This window comes from Hemiscyllium ocellatum, chromosome 32 (genome assembly GCF_020745735.1).
Source record: "Hemiscyllium ocellatum isolate sHemOce1 chromosome 32, sHemOce1.pat.X.cur, whole genome shotgun sequence".
Lineage (NCBI taxonomy): Eukaryota > Metazoa > Chordata > Chondrichthyes > Orectolobiformes > Hemiscylliidae > Hemiscyllium > Hemiscyllium ocellatum.
In genome coordinates, this window is record NC_083432.1 from 49,410,315 (window position 1) to 49,430,717 (window position 20,403).

At 43.8% G+C, this 20,403-nt stretch overlaps 1 protein-coding gene across 1 annotated transcript in view; it reads left to right on the forward strand.

The window, feature by feature from the left end:
- LOC132831013 (junction plakoglobin-like) overlaps window positions 1-20,403 on the forward strand; it is a 63,756-nt gene that overhangs the window by 27,039 nt on the left and 16,314 nt on the right. The window contains exons 2-7 of the mRNA XM_060849037.1: window positions 9,134-9,334; window positions 10,310-10,563; window positions 12,006-12,244; window positions 16,641-16,842; window positions 17,819-17,963; window positions 18,725-18,828. Coding sequence (XP_060705020.1) covers window positions 9,142-9,334; window positions 10,310-10,563; window positions 12,006-12,244; window positions 16,641-16,842; window positions 17,819-17,963; window positions 18,725-18,828 — 1,137 coding nt within the window. The 5' untranslated portion in view covers window positions 9,134-9,141. The remainder of the gene's footprint in view (window positions 1-9,133; window positions 9,335-10,309; window positions 10,564-12,005; window positions 12,245-16,640; window positions 16,843-17,818; window positions 17,964-18,724; window positions 18,829-20,403) is intronic.

Here is a 20,403-nt window from a genome sequence, read left to right on the forward strand (position 1 = left end):
TTCTGGCCTACGCAAGATGTAGTGACTGATTTGAACCTCACTGAGCTGCCTGCTCTGCTTGTGGTAACAGCCTGCTATGTACTGCTGACCAAGGGGAAAAATCAATTGCATTCCTGCCTGGGGCGCTTTCCTTTTAACAGTCCGTCAGCCACTGTGCACATCAAACATGTTTACAGCAAATGGCCTGGAGATGCACTTCAAACTAAGATTCGATTGTTAAAATTAAACCAAGCAATCGTTGTTTTGCTATTGTGCTCTGCCTTTCTCCCGCTACACCCCCTCCCCACTAAAACCATATCCTGTCAATGTATTTAATTATTGACCTGTTTATTTGCTGTGTAGGATGATGTTGCTGTCATTATAAATCAGTGTTTTCATTGCTGGTCTACTGTATGGGTTTCTGATTTTGGGTGGTTAATGTGGAATGTTCTCATGTGCAGCTTAGGGGTGAGCAGAGTTTGAAGCATCTGTATGTTGAGGTTCAGGTGGATGCTGTAGAGGTAGATGAAGTTTTTAATGTGAGGGGATGAGTGTCATAGTTGTACGGCAGAGAAATAGACTGTCTGGTCCAAGTTGTCCATGCTGACCAGGTTCCCAAACTGAATTAGTCCCACTTACCTGTGGTTGGCCTATATCCCTTAACTCTGCTACTCATGTGCCTGTACAAATGTCTCTTAACTGTTGTAACTGTACCTGCACCTGGGAAATGGGCGCTGTGGACATTGAACAGCAACAAAGGGCAGACTCTGCTCCAGTGTCTTCCTCCCTTGTAACTCCCACCACCCATTTAGAGGGTGCTCTGCTAAATGTCCTTGTAACATAAAGGTCTACTGTCATGCTATTTTGCAGGTGAGACTGACAGACGAATCAGTGGGAGACGTTACTGTAAATGTTGTTGTCCTTTAGCCTGAACACAGGCAGACTGTGTAGCAAGGGCTGAATACAATAGAGAACCATGTCTAGTTGTCTGCTTGCTAGCCTGGCTGTCTCTAACTCTGACCTGTGAAGCCTATCACACTCTGGGATAGATGGGCTCAGCAATGCCCAGGAGTTTTACCCTGGGGCCATTTGTGCTCAGACTGTTTCCTGATGCCAGCTTGTGGTCTTCAATATTGTTAGTTTTGTGGATGGCATGGTCAAGGCTGCATTGGAAATGCTCCACACTTGGGTTTTGTCTCCATATGTTTATACCGGTTAAACTTATAAAATAAATGGTGACTCCTCCATGATATAGAAACGGGCCATGAGATAGAAGGAAGTCTGTTTCCTTTTGGTCTGGCACAATCCTTGTTTTCAAATCTCCTGAAGTTTATTAATTATCTATTATTGAAGTAGAGTCTGCAGTGTGTTGCAGTACAGCAGGATCTGGTTGACCTTGTATTTGAATCACCAGAAAATCACCCTGCCAATACAGCAAGTAACTAGGAAGGCATATGGTATCTTAGCATTCTTAAAAACAGTAGAAACCAAAAGTCAATTTTCCTGCAATTGTGCAGGGCATTGGTGAAACTGCAACAGAATTGGGTAGAGTTTGGATCTCCTTAAGGATGGAAATATTTATAGTGGAGCAGTTCAGAGAAGTTTTACTGGGCTGAAAAACTAGGACAGAATTTAAAAATGCAGGGGCCTCCCTATTAGGCTGGAAATTAGGAGTTTGTTTATTCTCCAGGATCCTTATTGTTTTGAAATTCTCCTCCACAGATACCAGAGGAGTAGTCGGAGTTTACTTAAGGGTGAACTTGGCAGATTTTTAATCAGCTAGGTAGTTCAGATTTTTTTTATTTGGGGGGGGGGGGGGGTGGCGGGCATGGAGAACAATAAAGTAAAGGCCAAAATTAGTTTAGTTGTGATCACATTGAATCATGGAGCAAGCTGGATGGACCAAATGGCCTGATCCTTCTCCTCAGTTGGTTTCTTACAAATGATTAGTGCTGAGCCATAGTCACCTTTGCTGACCTGGCAACCAAGGGAAGTCCCACACTAAATAGTGAGATGTGACCAGTTGATGTGGTTTGGCTCATGTGAGTGCTGGTCACAGACCCTAACGTCATCCTGAGCTGAACCGGTTGTTAGGGCCTTGGTTTTACACACCACCCAAAGATGGCACCTCTACCTGTAACAGCTGAATGCCAGCCTGGTTTATGAAGTCCAACCACCTAGAGTGAAGCTTAAACCTTCTGCCAGTGTTGAGGATACTCTTCACAAAACTAAGCAGAGCTTAAAGATCAGTGTTACTTTGGCGAAAAAGCAAAAATGGTGACTGTACCTTTTGTGTTTTTATGCAGAACCTTGCGTGATTTTAAAAACATCCTGAGATTCTTTACAGCTGGTTTATTTCAAAAGTTAATCTAATCATTTTTTTTCTTTTGGAGGAAACCTGACTTTGCAAATGAGGTGCTGACCAGTCAAATGTTGGCTCGTGTACCAGAGCAAACTCCCCTACCTGTGGAATCATGTATGTTAAGTTTGAGAGGGCTGATGGAGCCCCAGTTAACTTGTCATTTGAAAGGGGACACTTTGGAGCACCTACAGTACTGCAATGTTTGGGGAGGTAGAATGAGAGGGGGACACAGTGAGCAGAGGTCTTAATGGTGTAAGCTGTGATACTGATGGGACAATAAAAGTCACAGCTGAGAACAAGTTGCTTTTCCGGTAATCTTGACCAGAAGATTGTCAATCACCCAGTCATTTATGAGACTAGCTGCAAGGAAAGTCTTGGTTTCTTTTCCATGCAGTAGGCTCCTATCTCTGCTCTGCCAGTTAGGAATAGTATGTGCAGATTATTCCCTGTTTGGGCCATAAGGCATTGGTCATTCAGCCCATTAAGTCTGCGCCTCTATTCAATAAAATTGTGGCTGATCTGATCATCCTCCCTTCATTCTTCCTGACTATGATTCTTTTATTGATTTTCTTTAAAACGTCTGTTTTGAATATACTTACTGACCCAACCTCAACAGCCCTCCGTGGTGAAGAATTCCACAGATTCACTACCCTCAGAATAAATTCATCCTCCTCTCTTAAATGTTTGAATCCTTATTCTGAAAATATGCCCTCTGGTCCTCGTCTCTCTGACAAGAGGAGACTTCTGAAGCTTAATTCTCGTATGCTTCAATAAGATCCAATTTTGCCCTTCAAAACCCCAACTTGACTTTTCGTGAGACAGTACTTCTGTACCAAGTTTGGCAGAGTGAACCCCTCTCTCTGGTCTACCTCCATTGCTGGCATGTCTTTCCTTAGATAAGAAACTAAATCTGTTTATTGTTCCAGCAATGGTGTAACTGGTGCTTTAGGTAAACCGAAACGTTGATTTCGCTGCTTGTTGGATGCTGCCTGAACTGCTGTGCTCTTCCAGCACCACTGATCCAGTAACTGGTGCTTTGTATACTTTAGCAAGACTTGTGTATTTTTATACTCCATTCCACGTTCAATGCAGATCAACATTACATTCCTATTACCTGCTGAATGTAGATGCTAGCTTATTGTGATTATAGGTGCGAGGACCCCCAAATCTTTTGATATTAAATCTTTCTCCATTTAAATAATAACTGCTTCTCAATTCTTCCTCCCAAACTACATGATCTCCGGTTTTTCCACATTGTATTATACCACCTTTTGCCAACTTGCTTAATCTGTTTCAATACTCTGTGTCATCTTCATCATTTGCCTTCCTACCTAGAGTCATAGAATCAGAGATGTACAGCATGGAAACAGACCCTTTGGTCCAACCTGTCCACACCCTGATATCCCAACTCGATTTAGTCCCACGTGCCAGCATCTGGCCCAAACCCTTCCTATTCATATAACCATCCAAATGCCTCTTAAATGTTGCAATTGTACCAGCCTCCACTACATCCTCTGGCAGCTCATTCCATACACGTACCACCCTCTGCATGAAAAAGTTGTCACTTAGGTCTCTTTTATATCTTTCCCCTCTCACCCTAAACCTATGCCCTCTAGTTCTGGACTCTCTGATCCCAGGGAAACGACTTTGTCTATTTATCCTATCCATGCCCCTCATAATTTTGTAAACCTCTATAAGGTCATCCTCAGCCTCCGACGCTCCAGGAAAAACAGCCCCAGCCTGTTCAGCCTCTCCCTGTATCTCAAATCCTCCAACCCTGGCAACATCCTTGTAAATCTCTTCTGAATCCTTTCAAGTTTCACAACATCTTTCCGATAGGAAGGAGACCAGAATGGCATGCAATATTCCAACAGTGGTCTAACCCAATGTCCTGTATAGCTGCAACATGACCTCCCAACTCTTGTACTCAATACTCTTGACCAATAAAGGAAAGCATACCAAACGCTGCCTTCACTATCCTATCTACTTGCAACTCCACCTTCAAGGAGCTATGAACCTGCACTCCAAGGTCTCTTTTTGTTCAGCAACACTCCCTAGGACCTTACTATTTAGTATATAAGTCCTGCTAAGATTTGCTTTCCCAAAATGCAGCACCTTGCATTTATCTGAATTAAACTCCATCTGCCACTTCTCAGCCCATTGGCCCATCTGGTCCAGACCCTGTTGTAATCTGAGGTAACCCTCTTTGCTATCCACTACACCTCCAACTTTGGTGTCATTTGCAAACTTACTAACTGTACTACTTATGCTTGCATCCAAATCATTTATTTAAATGACAAAAAGTAGAGGACCCAGCACCGATCCTTGTGGCACTCCACTGGTCACAGGCCTCCAGTCCGAAAAACAACCGTCCACCACCAACCTTTTGAGCCAGTTCTATATCCAAATGGTTAGTCCTCCTTGTATTCCGTGAGATCTAACCTTGCTAATCAGTCTCCCATGGGGAACTTTGTTGAACGCCTTTCTGAAGTCCATATGGATCCATCTACTGCTCTGCCCTCATCAGTCTTCTTTGTTACTACTTCAAAAAACTCAATCAAGTTTGTGAGACATGATTTCCCACGCACAAAGCCATGTTTATTGTGTGCAGTTTTGGTCGCCATACTATAGGAAGGATGTGGAGGCATTGGAACGAGTGCAGAGGAGGTTTACCAGGATGTTGCCTGGCATGGTAGGAAGATCGTATGAGGAAAGGCTGAGGCACTTGGGGCTGTTCTCATCGGAGAAAAGAAGGTTTAGGGGAGATTTGATAGAGATGTACAAGATGATTAGGGGTTTAGATAGGGTTGACAGTGAGAACCTTTTTCCGCTAATGGAGTCAGCTGTTACTAGGGGACACAGCTTTAAATTAAGGGGTGGTAGGTATAGGACAGATGTTAGGGGTAGATTCTTTACTCAGTGGGTTGAGAGTTCATGGAATGCCCTGCCAGTAGCAGTGGTGGACTCTCCCTCTTTATGGTCATTTAAGCGGGCATTGGATAAGCATATGGAGGTTATTGGGCTAGTGTAGGTTAGGTAGGCTTCGGTCGGTGCAACATCGAGGGCAGAAGGGCCTGTACTGCGCTGTATTTTTCTATGTTGACTATCCCTAATCAGTCCTTGCCTTTCCAAATACATGTACATCCTGTCCCTCAGGATTCCCTCCAACAATGTGCCCACCACTGATTTTGTATCATCTGCAAGCTCTATGCCAGTACAGTCACTTACCCAAGTTATTAATATACTTTCCAAAGAATTGTAGCCCCTATACTGATCACTGGCACACCATTCCATTCTGAAAATGCCTCCTTGTCTTACGTCTGTCTTCTATTGGTTAGCCAAGGCTGTACCTGTGCTGGTACGCTACCTCCAACTCCATGTGCTCCTGCCTTAAATAGCCTAAGGTGCGATACCTTACCAAATGCCTTTTTGAAATTCAAATATATTGCATCCGATGGTTTCCCTCAAAGAATTCCAATACATTTTTGAAGGGGAAAATCCTACATGACCAATCTTTTTGATATAGTAACAAGCTGGCAACGGAAGAGGTTAAGAAGGTGTGTCCTTGATGATGATAATCATCTCAGCCAGGGTGGGAATTGTTGGCATCACTCTGTATCACCAAGCAGCTGTCCAGCTAATTGAGCTAACCAATCCAATGGAAAGCATTTACTCATTCATCTGCCATTTCCTTATTCCCAATTATTTTTCCCTTGCCTGTTTCGGAGGCCTATGTTCACTGGGGCAATTGTGACATTTGCTTTGACATTGCTGTGGTGCTTTGTGAGTTTCTGCATTGGTCTCTGTCTTTCCTTGTCACTGTGCTTGGTCTAGAAAGGGACGTATTCCCTTTGTTTTTCTGTGGAAGTATGAGTAGACCTGTTTAGTTCTGTGACTTAGATGCTAAAGGAACTGAATTGCTGGGAATTCACTAAATGATTGCCAAGGGCTGTATGTGGTCAGTAAACTCCGAAAGGTTACTTGTGATAGCCACTTCTCAAAATGGAACAGCAATGTTCTGGAAGGAAGAGGATGGGTAATTTTTGTAGTAAATTGCATAAACTTGGAATTTACCACCTTGGTTGTCGGCTTTTTTGAGTGCCTTGAACTTTGTACTTTATTTCTGTGCTGTATGGTTATGTCAGAATGACCCACATGGCGAGTGTGGACTTGCTCACCAATGGAGAGATTTTAAAAACTTCCTCATGAGCCTGGGATGAAATTACAAAGCCCTGATTTTAATCAGTATTCAAATTCTATAAACTGCCATGATTCACAGGCACTTCATGCCTCTAGTGGGCTGTAAAGTTGAGCCAGTGTAATTTGGTATGACAATAATTGAGATTGTCATTGTTTTGGTACTTTTGTTCCTGTGGCCACTAAGCTTCGATATTAGTTTCAGTATTGTGAGAGACCTGATGGTCCATTGTACCAGTGCTGGTTCTGATTGAACTGTCCACTTGTTTTGTTCCTCAATGGTCTAGCAAATTTATCAATCACTTCCTGTGGATTGATTTAATTAGGAGGTGCATACACTAATCTAAGAATGGCTTCAAATTCCACCATAGTTCAAGGACTTGAATTCCAGATTTGAAAAGACATTTTTGATAAATGATTTGGAGGGGAGCTGGGAAATCCTTACTTTGTCTCTAGGTCTGTCTTTTTCCCAAGCTCTGTACTGTGCCAAACCTCCCTCAGGGTGACCTAACAATGCTGAGTATATTAAATCTTGGCTTGGCAATGAGAAGTTTTTATTTTTAATTCTCAGGATGTGACCATCACTGCTAGGCCAACATTTATTGCCTATTCCTAATTGCCCAGAGGGTACTTTAGATTAGATTAGATTAGATTAGACTTTAGATTAGACTTACAGTGTGGAAACAGGCCCTTCGGCCCAACAAGTCCACACCGACCCGCCGAAGCGCAACCCACCCATACCCCTACATTTACCCCTTACCTAACACTACGGGCAATTTAGCTTGGCCAATTCACCTGACCCGCACATCTTTGGACTGTGGGAGGAAACCGGAGCACCCGGAGGAAACCCACGCAGACACGGGGAGAATGTGCAAACTCCACACAGTCAGTCGCCTGAGGCGGGAATTGAACCCGGGTCTACAGGCGCTGTGAGGCAGCAGTGCTAACCACTGTGCCACCGTGCCGCCCACAAGTTGAGTCATACATTACTGTGGGTCTGGAGTCACACGTAGTCCAGATTGGGTAAGATGGCAGTTTTGAACAGCTGTGTGATGTCAGACGGTATTTTTCTAACCCTTGTATCAGCAGCTGAAAGACTAGTGATTTATGAAAAAGTTGCTGATTTGTAAATACAGATGTCAGTGAGTTCCACTCTGTGCCATTTGCTGCCGACAGCCAATCATCCCACCCCAGAGCAGATAGAAAGCACAACTCCACTACCTGAACATGTGATTTTTGGTGACGTACAATGCAGTATTTTTCATCTGTCTCCAACATTAATTAAAAATGACGGAGGGGAAGTAATTCTTAAACATACCTCAGTAACTTTCAATAATCCTTTTGAAAGTGTTCCTCTGAACAAGACCCAAGGGAATCACCTCTTAACTCCCTGGTATGTACAAGATTGTCCTGGTGAATTGGCAAGTCTTGGCCTAGATGCCAGCTTTCATGGCATTGTGGTACAGTCAAGGGACTACAGACCTCAGGAAGAAAATCCACTTTTCAGCTGAAGTTGAATGAAAGATTCCATGGCTCTATTTCAAAGAAAAACCAAAGTCTCCCCAGTCCCAGCCAATATTAACTCTGGGTTTTTAAAATCCAGGTTTCTTGGTTGTGGCTGTGGTCCTGTTGTGGAATCTTGCTGTGTGCATTTGGCTGCCATGTTACCAAAGTTACAGCAGTGACTTCTTACAGCCAATGAAAGTGTTTGTTTTTTTTTGAAATGTGCTTTGGGGCATCCTGAAATTGTTACAGATGCTAAGTACAATTTTTTTTCTATCCGTTATCAAAGCCTTCTGATGGAACATTCTACACTGCAGCTATAAACATGCTTTCTTCTGTCTCTAGTTCTTTCACTCAGAGATCTTAAGGGGAGACTTAATAGAGACGTACAAGATAATACATAGCTTGGAAAGGGTGGACGCTAGGAAGTTGTTTCCGTTAGGCAAGGAGACTAGGACCCGTGGACACAGCCTTAGAATTAGAGGGGGTCAATTCAGAACAGAAATGCGGAGACATTTCTTCAGCCAGAGAGTGGTGGGCCTGTGGAATTCATTGCCGCAGAGTGCAGTGGAGGCCGGGACACTAAATGTCTTCAAGGCAGAGATTGATAGATTCTTGTTGTCTCGAGGAATTAAGGGCTACGGGGAGAATGCGGGTAAGTGGAGTTGAAATGCCCATCAGCCATGATTGAATGGCGGAGTGGACTCGATGGGCCGAATGGCCTTACTTCCACTCCTATGTCTTATGGTCTTATCTCCAGTTAAAGTCTCAGGTTTGATGTGACCATCCCTCCTGATATTGCTCCCTTCCTCCGTTCTCCATCCTGCACCTTGGGACTCTTGGCCCTTTGCCAAGGCTCCCCTTGATTTGTACTCAGTCATGTACGGTTACACACTTACTCAATCAGGATTTCTGTGGCGGTTGTTTGCAACTCTTCAGCATGGGGTGTGTTCAGGTGTTCATTGTCATGGTCACCTGACTGCCAGGCTTTTCGCTTCCAGTTGAAACTTGCCTGGGACAATTAACATCAGTGATCAGTTTGCTGTCTCTGCCAATACTGAAGTCTTTTTCTCGTTTTTTTTCATTCTTCAGTGTGAAAAATGGAGAGTTATGACTCCGAGGCTGTTAGCAAGGTGACTCAGTGGCAGAGCTACATTGATTCTGGCATTCACTCGGGAATGAACACCAATGTCCCCTCCCTCAGTGGCAAAGGCAACCCTGAAGATGATGAAATGTTGAAGCAGGGAAGCTACACAGTCACAACCACTACCTACACAGCGACCCAAGTACCAGGTATGTGAAGCATTTGCACTGCTTTCCCTGGAAAGGTGTGGCAGCAGAAGGAATGAGAGCAATAAATTGTTGTTTGGTTGATTGCACTTTTGGGATTTGATTGGATAATACAGAAGGAGAGAATAGTTCAGATAACCATATTTGTTGTAATGTTCGGATTGCTGGTCACACAACAGCTACTATCTTTTACTGGGGTTAAGCTTTGAGCACTTCAGATTCTGTACTAACTTACCCAGAGTAGGGAAGACAACAGTGCCACCTTTTTGGCTGAGATGACTTGTGATAGTTGAATTCCTGTTGATATTGGATGACTTTGGGGGTATATAGAATCCATGCCACTGGTGTGACAGAGTTGTGGGGATTTTGATCATGACATTGGGAACAGAATAATGGCAGAGACATTAGCACCCAGTAGAAGAAATGGTACTGAGGTGAATACAAAATATGGAGGAGACAAGTGATGTGCTGGTTACATGCCATGTGATTAGCTATATTCACTCTTTGCCCAGGCTAAATCAGTATCACTTTGGGTTAATTGCATTTCACCTCCATCCTGTCCATTTCAATTCTGAATGGTGGAGGTCTAGTGGTGGTCTCACTGGAAGAGTTATCCAGAGACTTAGGCTTTGGGAACTGGTTCAAATCCCATTGGTGGAAGCTGGTGGAATTTAAATTCCATGTATAAATTCAAAATGTAAAACTAGTCTGAGTGATCTCTAACTACCCTCAATTTGTTGTAAAAACCCATGTGGTTCACTTTTTTTAGGGAAGGCAAATCTGCCATCCTTGGTCTGGTTTCCATATGACTCCTGACCCACAGTAACATTAACTATCCTCCTGAAATGATCAAGTGAGCCACTTGGTTCAATTACAATTGAAGGTAGACAACAGATAGGGGGAGGGAAGGGATTCTGGCGCCCGGTGTATTGAGTGACTAAAAGACTATGCTTCACAATGTAACCCCTCCTTCTACAGATATGGAAGAGCAGCTGGCCTCCACCCGTGGGCAACGTGTGCGTGCTGCCATGTTCCCAGAAACCCTGGAGACTGGTACCCGTATCCTGTCCACCCAGATGGACCCTGGTCAGGAGACCAATGTGCAGAAATTGTCAGAATCCTCTCAGATGCTGAAAGCTGCCATTGTACAGCTCATCAATTACCAAGATGATGCAGAGCTCGCAACACGGGCTATTCCTGAACTCACCAAACTTCTCAATGATGAGGACCAGGTTGGGTGTTTTAACTTGTTAACGGGAAGCGTTTAAGTTGATCATGCTTGTCCTGTTATTCCATTAGATCTCGGCTGATTTTGTATCTTAGCTCCATCCTTTTGCTTTATTTGTGTAACCCAACGAAATGCATTGGCCTCCCTTCACAATTTATAGTTGACCTGCACCTGCAATCACTTTGCTGGAAGAACTGCCTCCTTGTAATCATCCCTCAGCAGACTGGCACCTGGCTCCTGCTAATTTGGAGCAGTAGTAGTTCATTTGACCCTTAGTCTGCTCTGCCATTCAGTAAGTTCATCTGTTTGTGTTTCAAACCCCACATTCCCATCTACCTGGTAACCTTTGCCTCTCTACCTTCAACTTACAATATTTAGTGACCCCACCTCTGCTTTGAGGCAATGTTTCAAAGTTGCACTGCCCTGGAATTCCCTCCCTAAGGGCACTAAGGGTTCCTCCAGCGCATGGACTGCAGCAGTTCAAGAAGGTAGCTCACCAGCAGCACATCAAGGGGCAACCCAGGTGAACGACAAATGCTGGACTCAGTTAGTGATATCCACACCCCACAAGTGAATTTTTAAAAAATCCCTCAATACAATTTCTCCTCATCTTTGTTGTGGGCTGCTCCTGCCTGTCCTCTGTCCAAAATGAAAATCAAAGGAAATGGTATCTTTCTGTCGATCCTATTAATTGCTTTAATGATCTGCAACATCTCCAGTAGATCACCTCTTTAACCATTTACATTAATCTTCTATCTTGTGATTGTATTAACCCTTTCCAGCCTGGGATCATTCTGCTGCTGCTCCTCCATGGCAATTGCATCCTTCCCAAGGTGTGGTGCTGAGATTGACCACAATTACTCCAGATGGGCTGTAATGAGATTCATGTATAACTCTAATATCACTCTTTCTTTCACCTTTTTATATTCCCAATGTTTTGAGATAAAAACAAACATTTTTATTGATCTTTAACCACTAATTTTTAATAATATCTATACTTGGGTTCCTAGATCTCTGCTCCTAATTTCTTCCTCAGACAGTATTTCCTCGCTTCAAAATTGACTTCATTTTTCCCACATTAATTTCAAACTAATGCAGTTTTTTTCCCCTGTCTGAATTGATCAACATCCTTTTAGAATTTTCTGCTCCTATTCACATCATAAATGCTGTTCTGCCTGACTGCAGGTCTTGTTTCACTCTATCCCCTGCCCAGTGTCTCCTTATGTCACTCAGCTCTGTTTGATTAATTTTCCTTGGTGAATTCTGCCTTCCAAAAGTAACTATATAAATAGCAGTTGCAGTTGTTTGCTCCTTCCATGTTGGACAGGGTCATAAACAGTCGAGCTGCTGAGGGGGTGGGTTCAGTGAAAGCTTATGCCCATTTCAGTAAGCTGCTCATTGTGGCCCAGAGAGTGTTGACCCTTCTTTCTGCATTTTGTGGACCAGGTTATTGTCAGCAAGGCAACCATGATAGTGAACCAGCTGTCAAAGAAAGATGCTTCATGTCGCGCTCTGGAGCAGTCGCCCCAGATGGTTGCTGCGGTTGTCCGCACCATGCAGAATACAAATGACATGGAAACGGTGCGCTGTGCAGCTGGCATCTTGCACAACTTCTCTCATCACCGTGACGGCATGCTCGCCATCTTCAAATCTGGTGGGATTCCTGCACTGGTCAGGATGCTCAGGTAGGTTGCACCTCCAGTTAGGAATTGGCTTCTTCAGCTGTGTTTGAATTTGTTCAGTGTCGTTTGGACACCATTCCCCCTGCTACCACCCCACCCCCAACTCTGTGCTCTACCTGAAACATTCCCACTGAGATTGTTATTTTCTAACCAACCTGTTCAGGAATCTTTTGGCACTCTTCCAAAGGAGGTGGGATTACAAACCAGGCCCAGAGATGGAGACACTGCCCCTGTGTCACAAAAGCTGCTCTCACAGTCAGTGTAAAATGAGGCTGCTGAGTGCGCATGTGACTCAGTAACAATTCTGCTGATATCCAGCTAACCCTGCACTGGCCACTGGTCTGTTACATGGACTTCACTTCAGGTATCCTAATAGGCCAGATGTTGAACTTTTGCTACTACTGGGGGGGGGGTCTTGCATTCAGACATCATCATCGGAATCATCCACTCCACAGGATTTTGGAGTGATAGAATAGGCCGTGATATTTTGGGGATTCTGGGATCCAGTCTTCACCCATAGACTCAATTGTCTGTTCGTATGTTCCTGTGCCATCTGCTCACAGTAATATATAGCTACATTAATTCACTAAATATGAGTCTAAGGGAATTTCTCAAAAGGGGGGGGGGGGGGGGTTGCAGCTTTCTTTGTTCATTTGTCAGGATTTCACTCTCTTCAGTTACTGAAGATTATGATAAATACATCACCCTGATTTAAGATTATCCCATTTGTTTAGCCCGAACAATCCTGCTTGTGCTTTTACTGGACATACAAGTTAACCCTTATTTTTGGATCTTTTTTGTAGGCTTTAAGGGTAAACATGTATACTGATCTACAGTAACCTAAACAGTTAGTGATATTCCTGGCTTGAATTCATTGTTTTGATTCTCTTCATCTTTAAATTCTGAGTCATGTAACTTCATTTCAAGTAAAATGCTCATTCTCAGTGAACTGTTCATACAGCTGAGTTGAATTTTCATTAAATTCCTGTGAACCATGTACAACAACTCAGTTACACTGCATCTCATTAATTTGGAAAAATGTTCCAAAGCCCTTTGCTGCAGTACCTTATGACTTTGCCAAATATTGGACATGTCTTTTTAAAAAGAGTTGAGTGGTGAGTTTCATGGTGAATTTTGAAGGATTTATGTGGAAATTCTAGTGGATGGGGCTTAGGTGCTAGAGGAATGGCCATTGCCTGAGTTGGCAATGGGCCTGAGGAAATATATGTTCAAAGGGCCAGAGATGAGTCTTGTATTGTTGCAGCTAAATTAAGTTTTCATCTGACCAATGCTGACATCATAAGTTGTCTTGGTCATCTGCCTGAAATATTTATATCTGCAGTAGATTTGTTCCCACCAGTTCACTTTGCTCATATTTGTCTAAGCTACTGATGTCATGTGAGGAAGGATGTCTACATGGCATCTGGGCAGAGAATGGATAATGCTGAACAATCAATGGGTTAATTGTATCTTATTTCATTGCTAGCTATTTGAAGTCTTGATCTCTTGAGATATTAGGCTCAATTTGGGTAAGTTTGACAAGGTTCCCCATGGGAGACTGGTTAGCAAGGTTAGATCTCATGGAATTCAGGGAAAACTCACCATTTTGATACAGAATTGGCTCAAAGGTAGAAGTGTGGTGGTGGAGGGTTGTTTTTCAGACTAGAGACCTGTGACCAGTGGAATGCCACAGGATCGGTACTGAATCCTCTACGTCTTGTCATTTACATAAATGATTTGGATGCGAGCATAAGAGGTACCATTAGAAAGTTTGCAGATGACACCAAAATTGGAGGTGCAGTGGACAGCAAAGAGGATCACCTCAGATTACAACAGGATCTTGACCAGATGGGCCGCGAAGTGGCAGATGGAGTTTAATTCGGATAAATGTGAGAACATAGAACATAGAACAATACAGCACAGAACAGGCCCTTCGGCCAACGATGTTGTGCCGAACATCTAACCTAGATTAAGCACCCATCCATGTACCTATCCAATTGCCGCTTAAAGGTCGCCAATGATTCTGACTCTACCACTCCCACGGGCAGTGCATTCCATGCCCCCACCACTCTCTGGGTGAAGAACCCACCCCTGACATCTCCCCTATACCTTCCACCCTTCACCTTAAATTTATGTCCCCTTGTAACACTGTTGTACCCGGGGAAAAAGTTTCTGACTGTCTACTCTATCTATTCCTCTGATCATCTTATAAACCTCTATCAAGTCACCCCTCATCCTTCGCCGTTCCAACGAGAAAAGGCCGAGAACTCTCAACCTATTCTCCATTCCAGGCAACATCCTGGTGAGGTGCTGCATTTTGGGAAAGCAAATCCTTAGCACGACTTATACACCTTTTTAATGGTTTTGTCCTAGGGAGTGTTGCTGAACAAAGAGACCTTGGAGTTCAGGTTCATACTCCTTGAAAGTGGAGTTGCAGGTAGATAGGATAGTGAAGAAGGTGTTTGGTTTGCTTTCTTTTATTGGTCAGAGTATTGAGTACAGGAGTTGGAAGGTCATGTTGTAACTGTACAGGACATTGGTTAGTCCACTGTTGGAATATTGCATGCAATTCTGGTCTCCTTCCTATCGGAAAGATGTTGTGAAACTTGAAAGGGGTCAGAAGAGATTTACAAGGATGTTGGCAGGGTTGGAGGATTTGAGCTATAGAGAGGCTAAATAAGCTGGGCCTGTTTTCCCTGGATGGTTGGAGGCTGAGGGGTGATCTTATACAGGTATATAAAATCATGAGGGGCATTGATAGGATAAATAGGCAAAGTCTTTTTTCCCTGGGGTCGGGAAGTCTAGAACTAGAGGGCATAGGTTTATGGTGAGGGGGAAAGATATAAAAGAGACCTACAGGGCAACTTTTTCATTCAAGAGGGTGGTACAGGTATGGAATGAGCTGCCAGAGGAAATGGTGGAGGCTGGTACAATTGCAACATTTTAAGAGGCATTTGGATGGGTATATGAAAAGGAAGGATTTGGAGGGATATGGTCCGGGTGCTGGCGGGTTGGACTAGGTTGGGTTGGGATATCTGGTCGGCAAGGTCTGTTTCCATGCTGTACTTCTCTGACTCTAAGTTCACATTACAGTTACTAAAGTATTGTCTCTCAGCATTACTAAGAGATACAAACTCCAATAACTCTGTGGTTCCTTCCCAGGACCAGGCTTTTATAGATACTTTAACAGTTTGATTAGAAACTGTTGTTGTTACACACATCTGAACAGGTGTGATTTGAACCTGGACCTCCTGGCTCAGAGGTAGGGGCATTGTCACTGCATTACCTGTGCCATTATGGGAAACGCTCTGTCGATTAACCCTTTCAGGTTGTTATACCATCTTGAACTGCTTGGAGATTTGGGAAGGCTGTAGGGATGGCGGAAAGGATTGTCGATGGCTCCACTTGTGCTGCAGCCTTTGTTTCACTTCCAGCTCTTTGAAGCTGTCTCATTGGCTTTCTGTTTTCCCACACCCCTATAAATGCTTACTTTCAATTATTAGAGGCTTATAAAATCATGAGGGGTATAGATTGGGTTAATGGTAGGTGTCTTTCCTTTTAGGATGGGGGAATTTCAAGGTTAGTGGGCATGTTTTGATGGTGAGATGAGAGATTTAACAAAAAACGGGTAAGTTTTTTTTAAAAAGGGTGGTACATGTGTGGAATGAACTTCCTGAGGAAGTGGTGGATGCAGGTGCAATTACAACGTTTAAAAGACATTTGGGTAAGCACATGAATAGGAAAGATTTGAGGGGATACGGGCCAGGAGCAGGCAGGTGGGGCTAGTTTAGTTTAGGATTATGTTCAGCATGCATTGGTTGAGCCAACGAGTCTGTTTTTGTGCTGTACAACTCTGACTTTATCTATTTATCGAATTCCCTTTCAAAACTTACTTTCAAACTTGCCTCCACTCCCCTTTCAGTCATCTATTCCTGCTCGGTCACTTGTGTTCTCAGTTTGGTTTGTTTTCTGCCACTCACTTCAAATTTATCCTCCTTTTGTTACCAACCTTCCTTCAATGGAAACCAGTTCTCCACTCTACCACCTTGTTACTGATTCTGAACACCCCTCCTCACCGGCTTTCTTGTTACAAGGAGAAAAATTCAAGCTTCTTTAGTCTCTTATTAACTCTCTGGTTCCTTTCCTGGAAATCTCCTCTACACCCATGCCTCAATAACCTTTATAATATGTGCTGTCCAGAATTACAGACCATACTCCAGTATGGGCCGAAACAATGCTTTAGAAAATTTAGCATAACTTGGTTCAATTCTGTTTTTCCAAAGCTAAGGATTCCAAATGATGGTCAACAGCCTTTTGAAGCTTTGCTTTTTCCTTTTTTGAAGACTAGTTTGTGTGGGTTTTGATGTCTTGCTGATCTGACTGTGTGTTTATTTACCAGCTCTCCTATTGAATCCATCCTGTTCTATGCCATTACAACCCTCCACAATCTGCTTCTACACCAAGAGGGGGCAAAGATGGCTGTCCGATTGGCTGATGGGCTCCAGAAGATGGTTCCTTTGCTGAAGAAGAACAATGTGAAGTTTCTTGCCATCACCACGGATTGCCTGCAGCTGCTGGCCTATGGCAATCAGGAGAGCAAGGTGAGAGACCTGGCGGTGGATGAGTTAATGTTTTGGATCCAATGACTCTTCAAATCCTGAAGTATTAACTCTGCTTTCTCTATAGATGCTGCCAGACCTGCTGAGTTTTTCCAGCAGTTTTTAAGATTTTTGTCTGATTTCCAGCATCCGCAGTTCTTTGGGGGTTTTTTGGACAATGGATGAACCTTGGGAAGGTGGGAAGCGTGATTGTTAGCCCACTGTTTTCAGTGGTGAGGTTGGGTGTGGAGAGCACTTGCCCAGTGGGATGCACACCGATATCTGATCGTGCCCATGGAGCTGTAATGTTTGCTATTGCTCTGTAGATTCTGTGTGATGCAACCCATTCACTGAGGGAATAGGCTGTACAGCAGGGTGCCTTGTCACTGTAGTGAAAGTTCAGTTCTGTTAAAATACAAACAGAAGCAGAAACAACTGAAAGGTTAAGGGAATTGCATTTGTATAGCCTCTTTCACCTTTTTGGGACCTCCAGAAGTGGCAGGCAGCAGTGAAGTACTTTATGATGTATAGTCATCGTGATGCAGGAAACACATCAGATTGTACACAGCAGTCTCCCACATGTAGCAATGTGATCATGGCCAGACATGCTGTTATAGTGACCTTTATTAAGGGATAAATAAAGCCCAGGAGTTTGGGTGAACTCCCCTTACCATTACCTACACCTGAGTGCTAATGAGGCCTTTTGTTTACAATCTCGAGTGAGGGGGGCATCGTCAATAGTACAGCTGTCCCTCTGTACACTCAGGTCGCTGGCCTCAACACTGGAGTGAGACTTAGTTGAGTCATGGTCGACACCTAAGCTGAAATCTCCATTTCAATGGAATGGGATGGGTGTACCTGTGTCCTATGAATTGGAGCATAGTGTGGTGTTTTGGCTGTGTCCTCTTTGGTTTAGATTTTGGGATGGCGAGTGAATATCTGTAACCAGAAGTTGATTTTTTTTTTCTTTTGTTTTTAGTTGATTATCCTGGCCAACGGGGGCCCAGAGGCTCTTGTTCATATCATGAGGACCTATAATTACGAGAAGCTGCTCTGGACCACAAGCCGGGTCTTGAAAGTTCTGTCTGTCTGTCCCAGTAACAAGCCTGCAATCGTGGAAGCTGGTAACTATGTCTCCTGAAACTCATCCCTCTCTCTATCACTCTGTTCATTAACACGCTGTATTCAGCTCCCTGCCTTGTGCCTGTTCTGTTTGAATTGACTGCTTTCGGCCAGGTTTTTTTTGGGCGTTTCTGAAAATATTTAACAGGAATTTTTTTTATTTAGTTGGATTGATGACCAACAGCAAAATGCTGGGGCTCCAATTTGTCTCTGGTATGAGTGTTCTGTGTAATTGATGGGGCTGTTTCCAGAGCACTCAGGATTATGGGTATTTTGGCTACCATTATTGACCAATTGCCACACTGACAGATTTGGTCAGTGTCAAGGACATTAGAGCTCGGACATGCAGAAACATCCCAGAAGGCAGCAAGTCCAGTGTTGATGACTCTTACATCTTGGACTATGTAGCTTTCCCTAGTTGTTGTCTTCCATCTGTGAAACCCTAAACTCTTGTAAAGTGTGCAGGAGTGTTTGACTACCTGCTGTTGCCAGTTAGGCCAAAATGCCTATTGCACTGCTGTAAAATTTGAGAAAATCTGTCATGTTGACAGCTTGGTGAGGGAAGTTGAGAAAGGGTTGCTGGTTTCCATGGTCACAGAAAATGAAGAGCAGTTTAGTCTTATTTGATATTCTATTGGATCACTGAACAGCTGTCAGTTTATACAAACAACACAGCTGATGCTATCATAGCCCCAAGCTGTGGGTTTAGATTTCCAATGTACAAACCTGCTTCACTGAATTGAGTTGGTGTTTTATTGAACAGGTGGGATGCAGGCTCTGGGTTATCACCTGGGCAGCTCCAGCCCCAGGCTGGTTCAGAACTGTCTCTGGACGCTCCGGAATCTCTCTGATGCAGCAACGAAGCAGGTGAGGCTCTCTGGCTCCAAGACTGCACTTGATGAGTGTAGTCACTGTTGTAACTTAGGACACATGATTCACGATCAGTGTGTAGTGGGATCCCACAGATCTCATGAGCAGATCATCTCTGTCAAGTGTTTGAGGAATCCACATTGCTCCTGATATTGGAACATTTCTCTGTATACCTACTCCTCCTCCATTCAATGGAGTGGGACCTTATCCACCTGAAAGGCAGAACCTCTGACAGTGCAGCCCTTCCTTGTCACTGCACTGAGAATGTCATCTACATTCCACGCACTAATCTCCTGATTGTGACTTGTACTCGTACTCATACCTTCTGCCTCTGGAGGGTGAGCTGTACCTGTTGGTCCAGTTGACACTTGCAGCCTAGACTGTGCCCGAGTCTCTGGAAGGAAGCAGTACAAGTAAATGCATTTCTTCCCCAATTTGGTGGTGTTGGCTTTTCAAACGTGAATCATGTATGTTATGCCTCAAGCAATTAAGACTGTGCATGTCTTCAGAACAGTAATTATCCACTCAGCCATCAGTTGTGTGACAAATCTTTTGATAGAGTAATTCAGAATTAATTTCACTTTTCCATCCATAGCCCTTTTAAGCACCTTCATTTCGCACTTTGTTGAAATTCTTAATTAAGTGACAGTTGTCTCTGTCAAACATTCCCTGTGGCAAAGGGAATGACAACCTGTCCTGTAAGTCTGCCCTCACTAACTCCCCTGTTCACCAAACTGAAGCCCTTCATAATTTTAAAATAATGTAATCTTGTAGCCATCTCTTGCTGCAATGGAAGCTGCACCAGTCTGTTCTCTAGATTAGGTTACATTCCCTACAGTGTGGAAACAGGCCCTTTGGCCCAACCAGTCCACACTGACCCTCCGTAGAGTAACCCACCCAGACCCATTTCCCTGTGGCTAAGGCACCTAACATTATGGACAATTTCCCATGGCCAATTCACCTGACTTGCACATCTTAGGACTGTGGGAGGAAACTGGAGCACCCGGAGGAAACTCGCGTAGACGTGGGGAGAATGTGCAAACTCCACACAGACAGTTGCCCGAGGCTGGAATCGAACCTGGGACCCTGGTGCTGAGAGCCAATGTGCCACTCCCACTAGTTTCCCACTTTCAGTGAACCTCATGCTGGATACACTAAATTGAATGTCTTTTCTGAAATGAAGTGCTGACTGATCCTGCTCTACTGCAGTTTTTTTAATAACTTCATTATAAGCAGCAAACAGGAACCAGGCACAGGCCATTTGACCTTTTCTGGTCTCCTGTGCCATGCAATATGATCATGGTTTATCACCTGAACCCAGTGCACTCTTCCCGCTTTCTATCCCATGCTCTTTGATCTATTTAGGAGAAATTGAGGACTGCAGATGCTGGAGACCAGAGTTGAAAAATGGCTTGTGCCTGAAACATAAACTCTCCTGCTCCTCAGATGCTGCCTGGCCTGCTGTGTTTTTCCAGCACCACATTTTTCATCTTTGATCGATTTAGCCCCAGGTGCTATATCCAACTTCTTATTAAAATTAGTCAATGCCAAAACATTGTATACCTTGTGTGG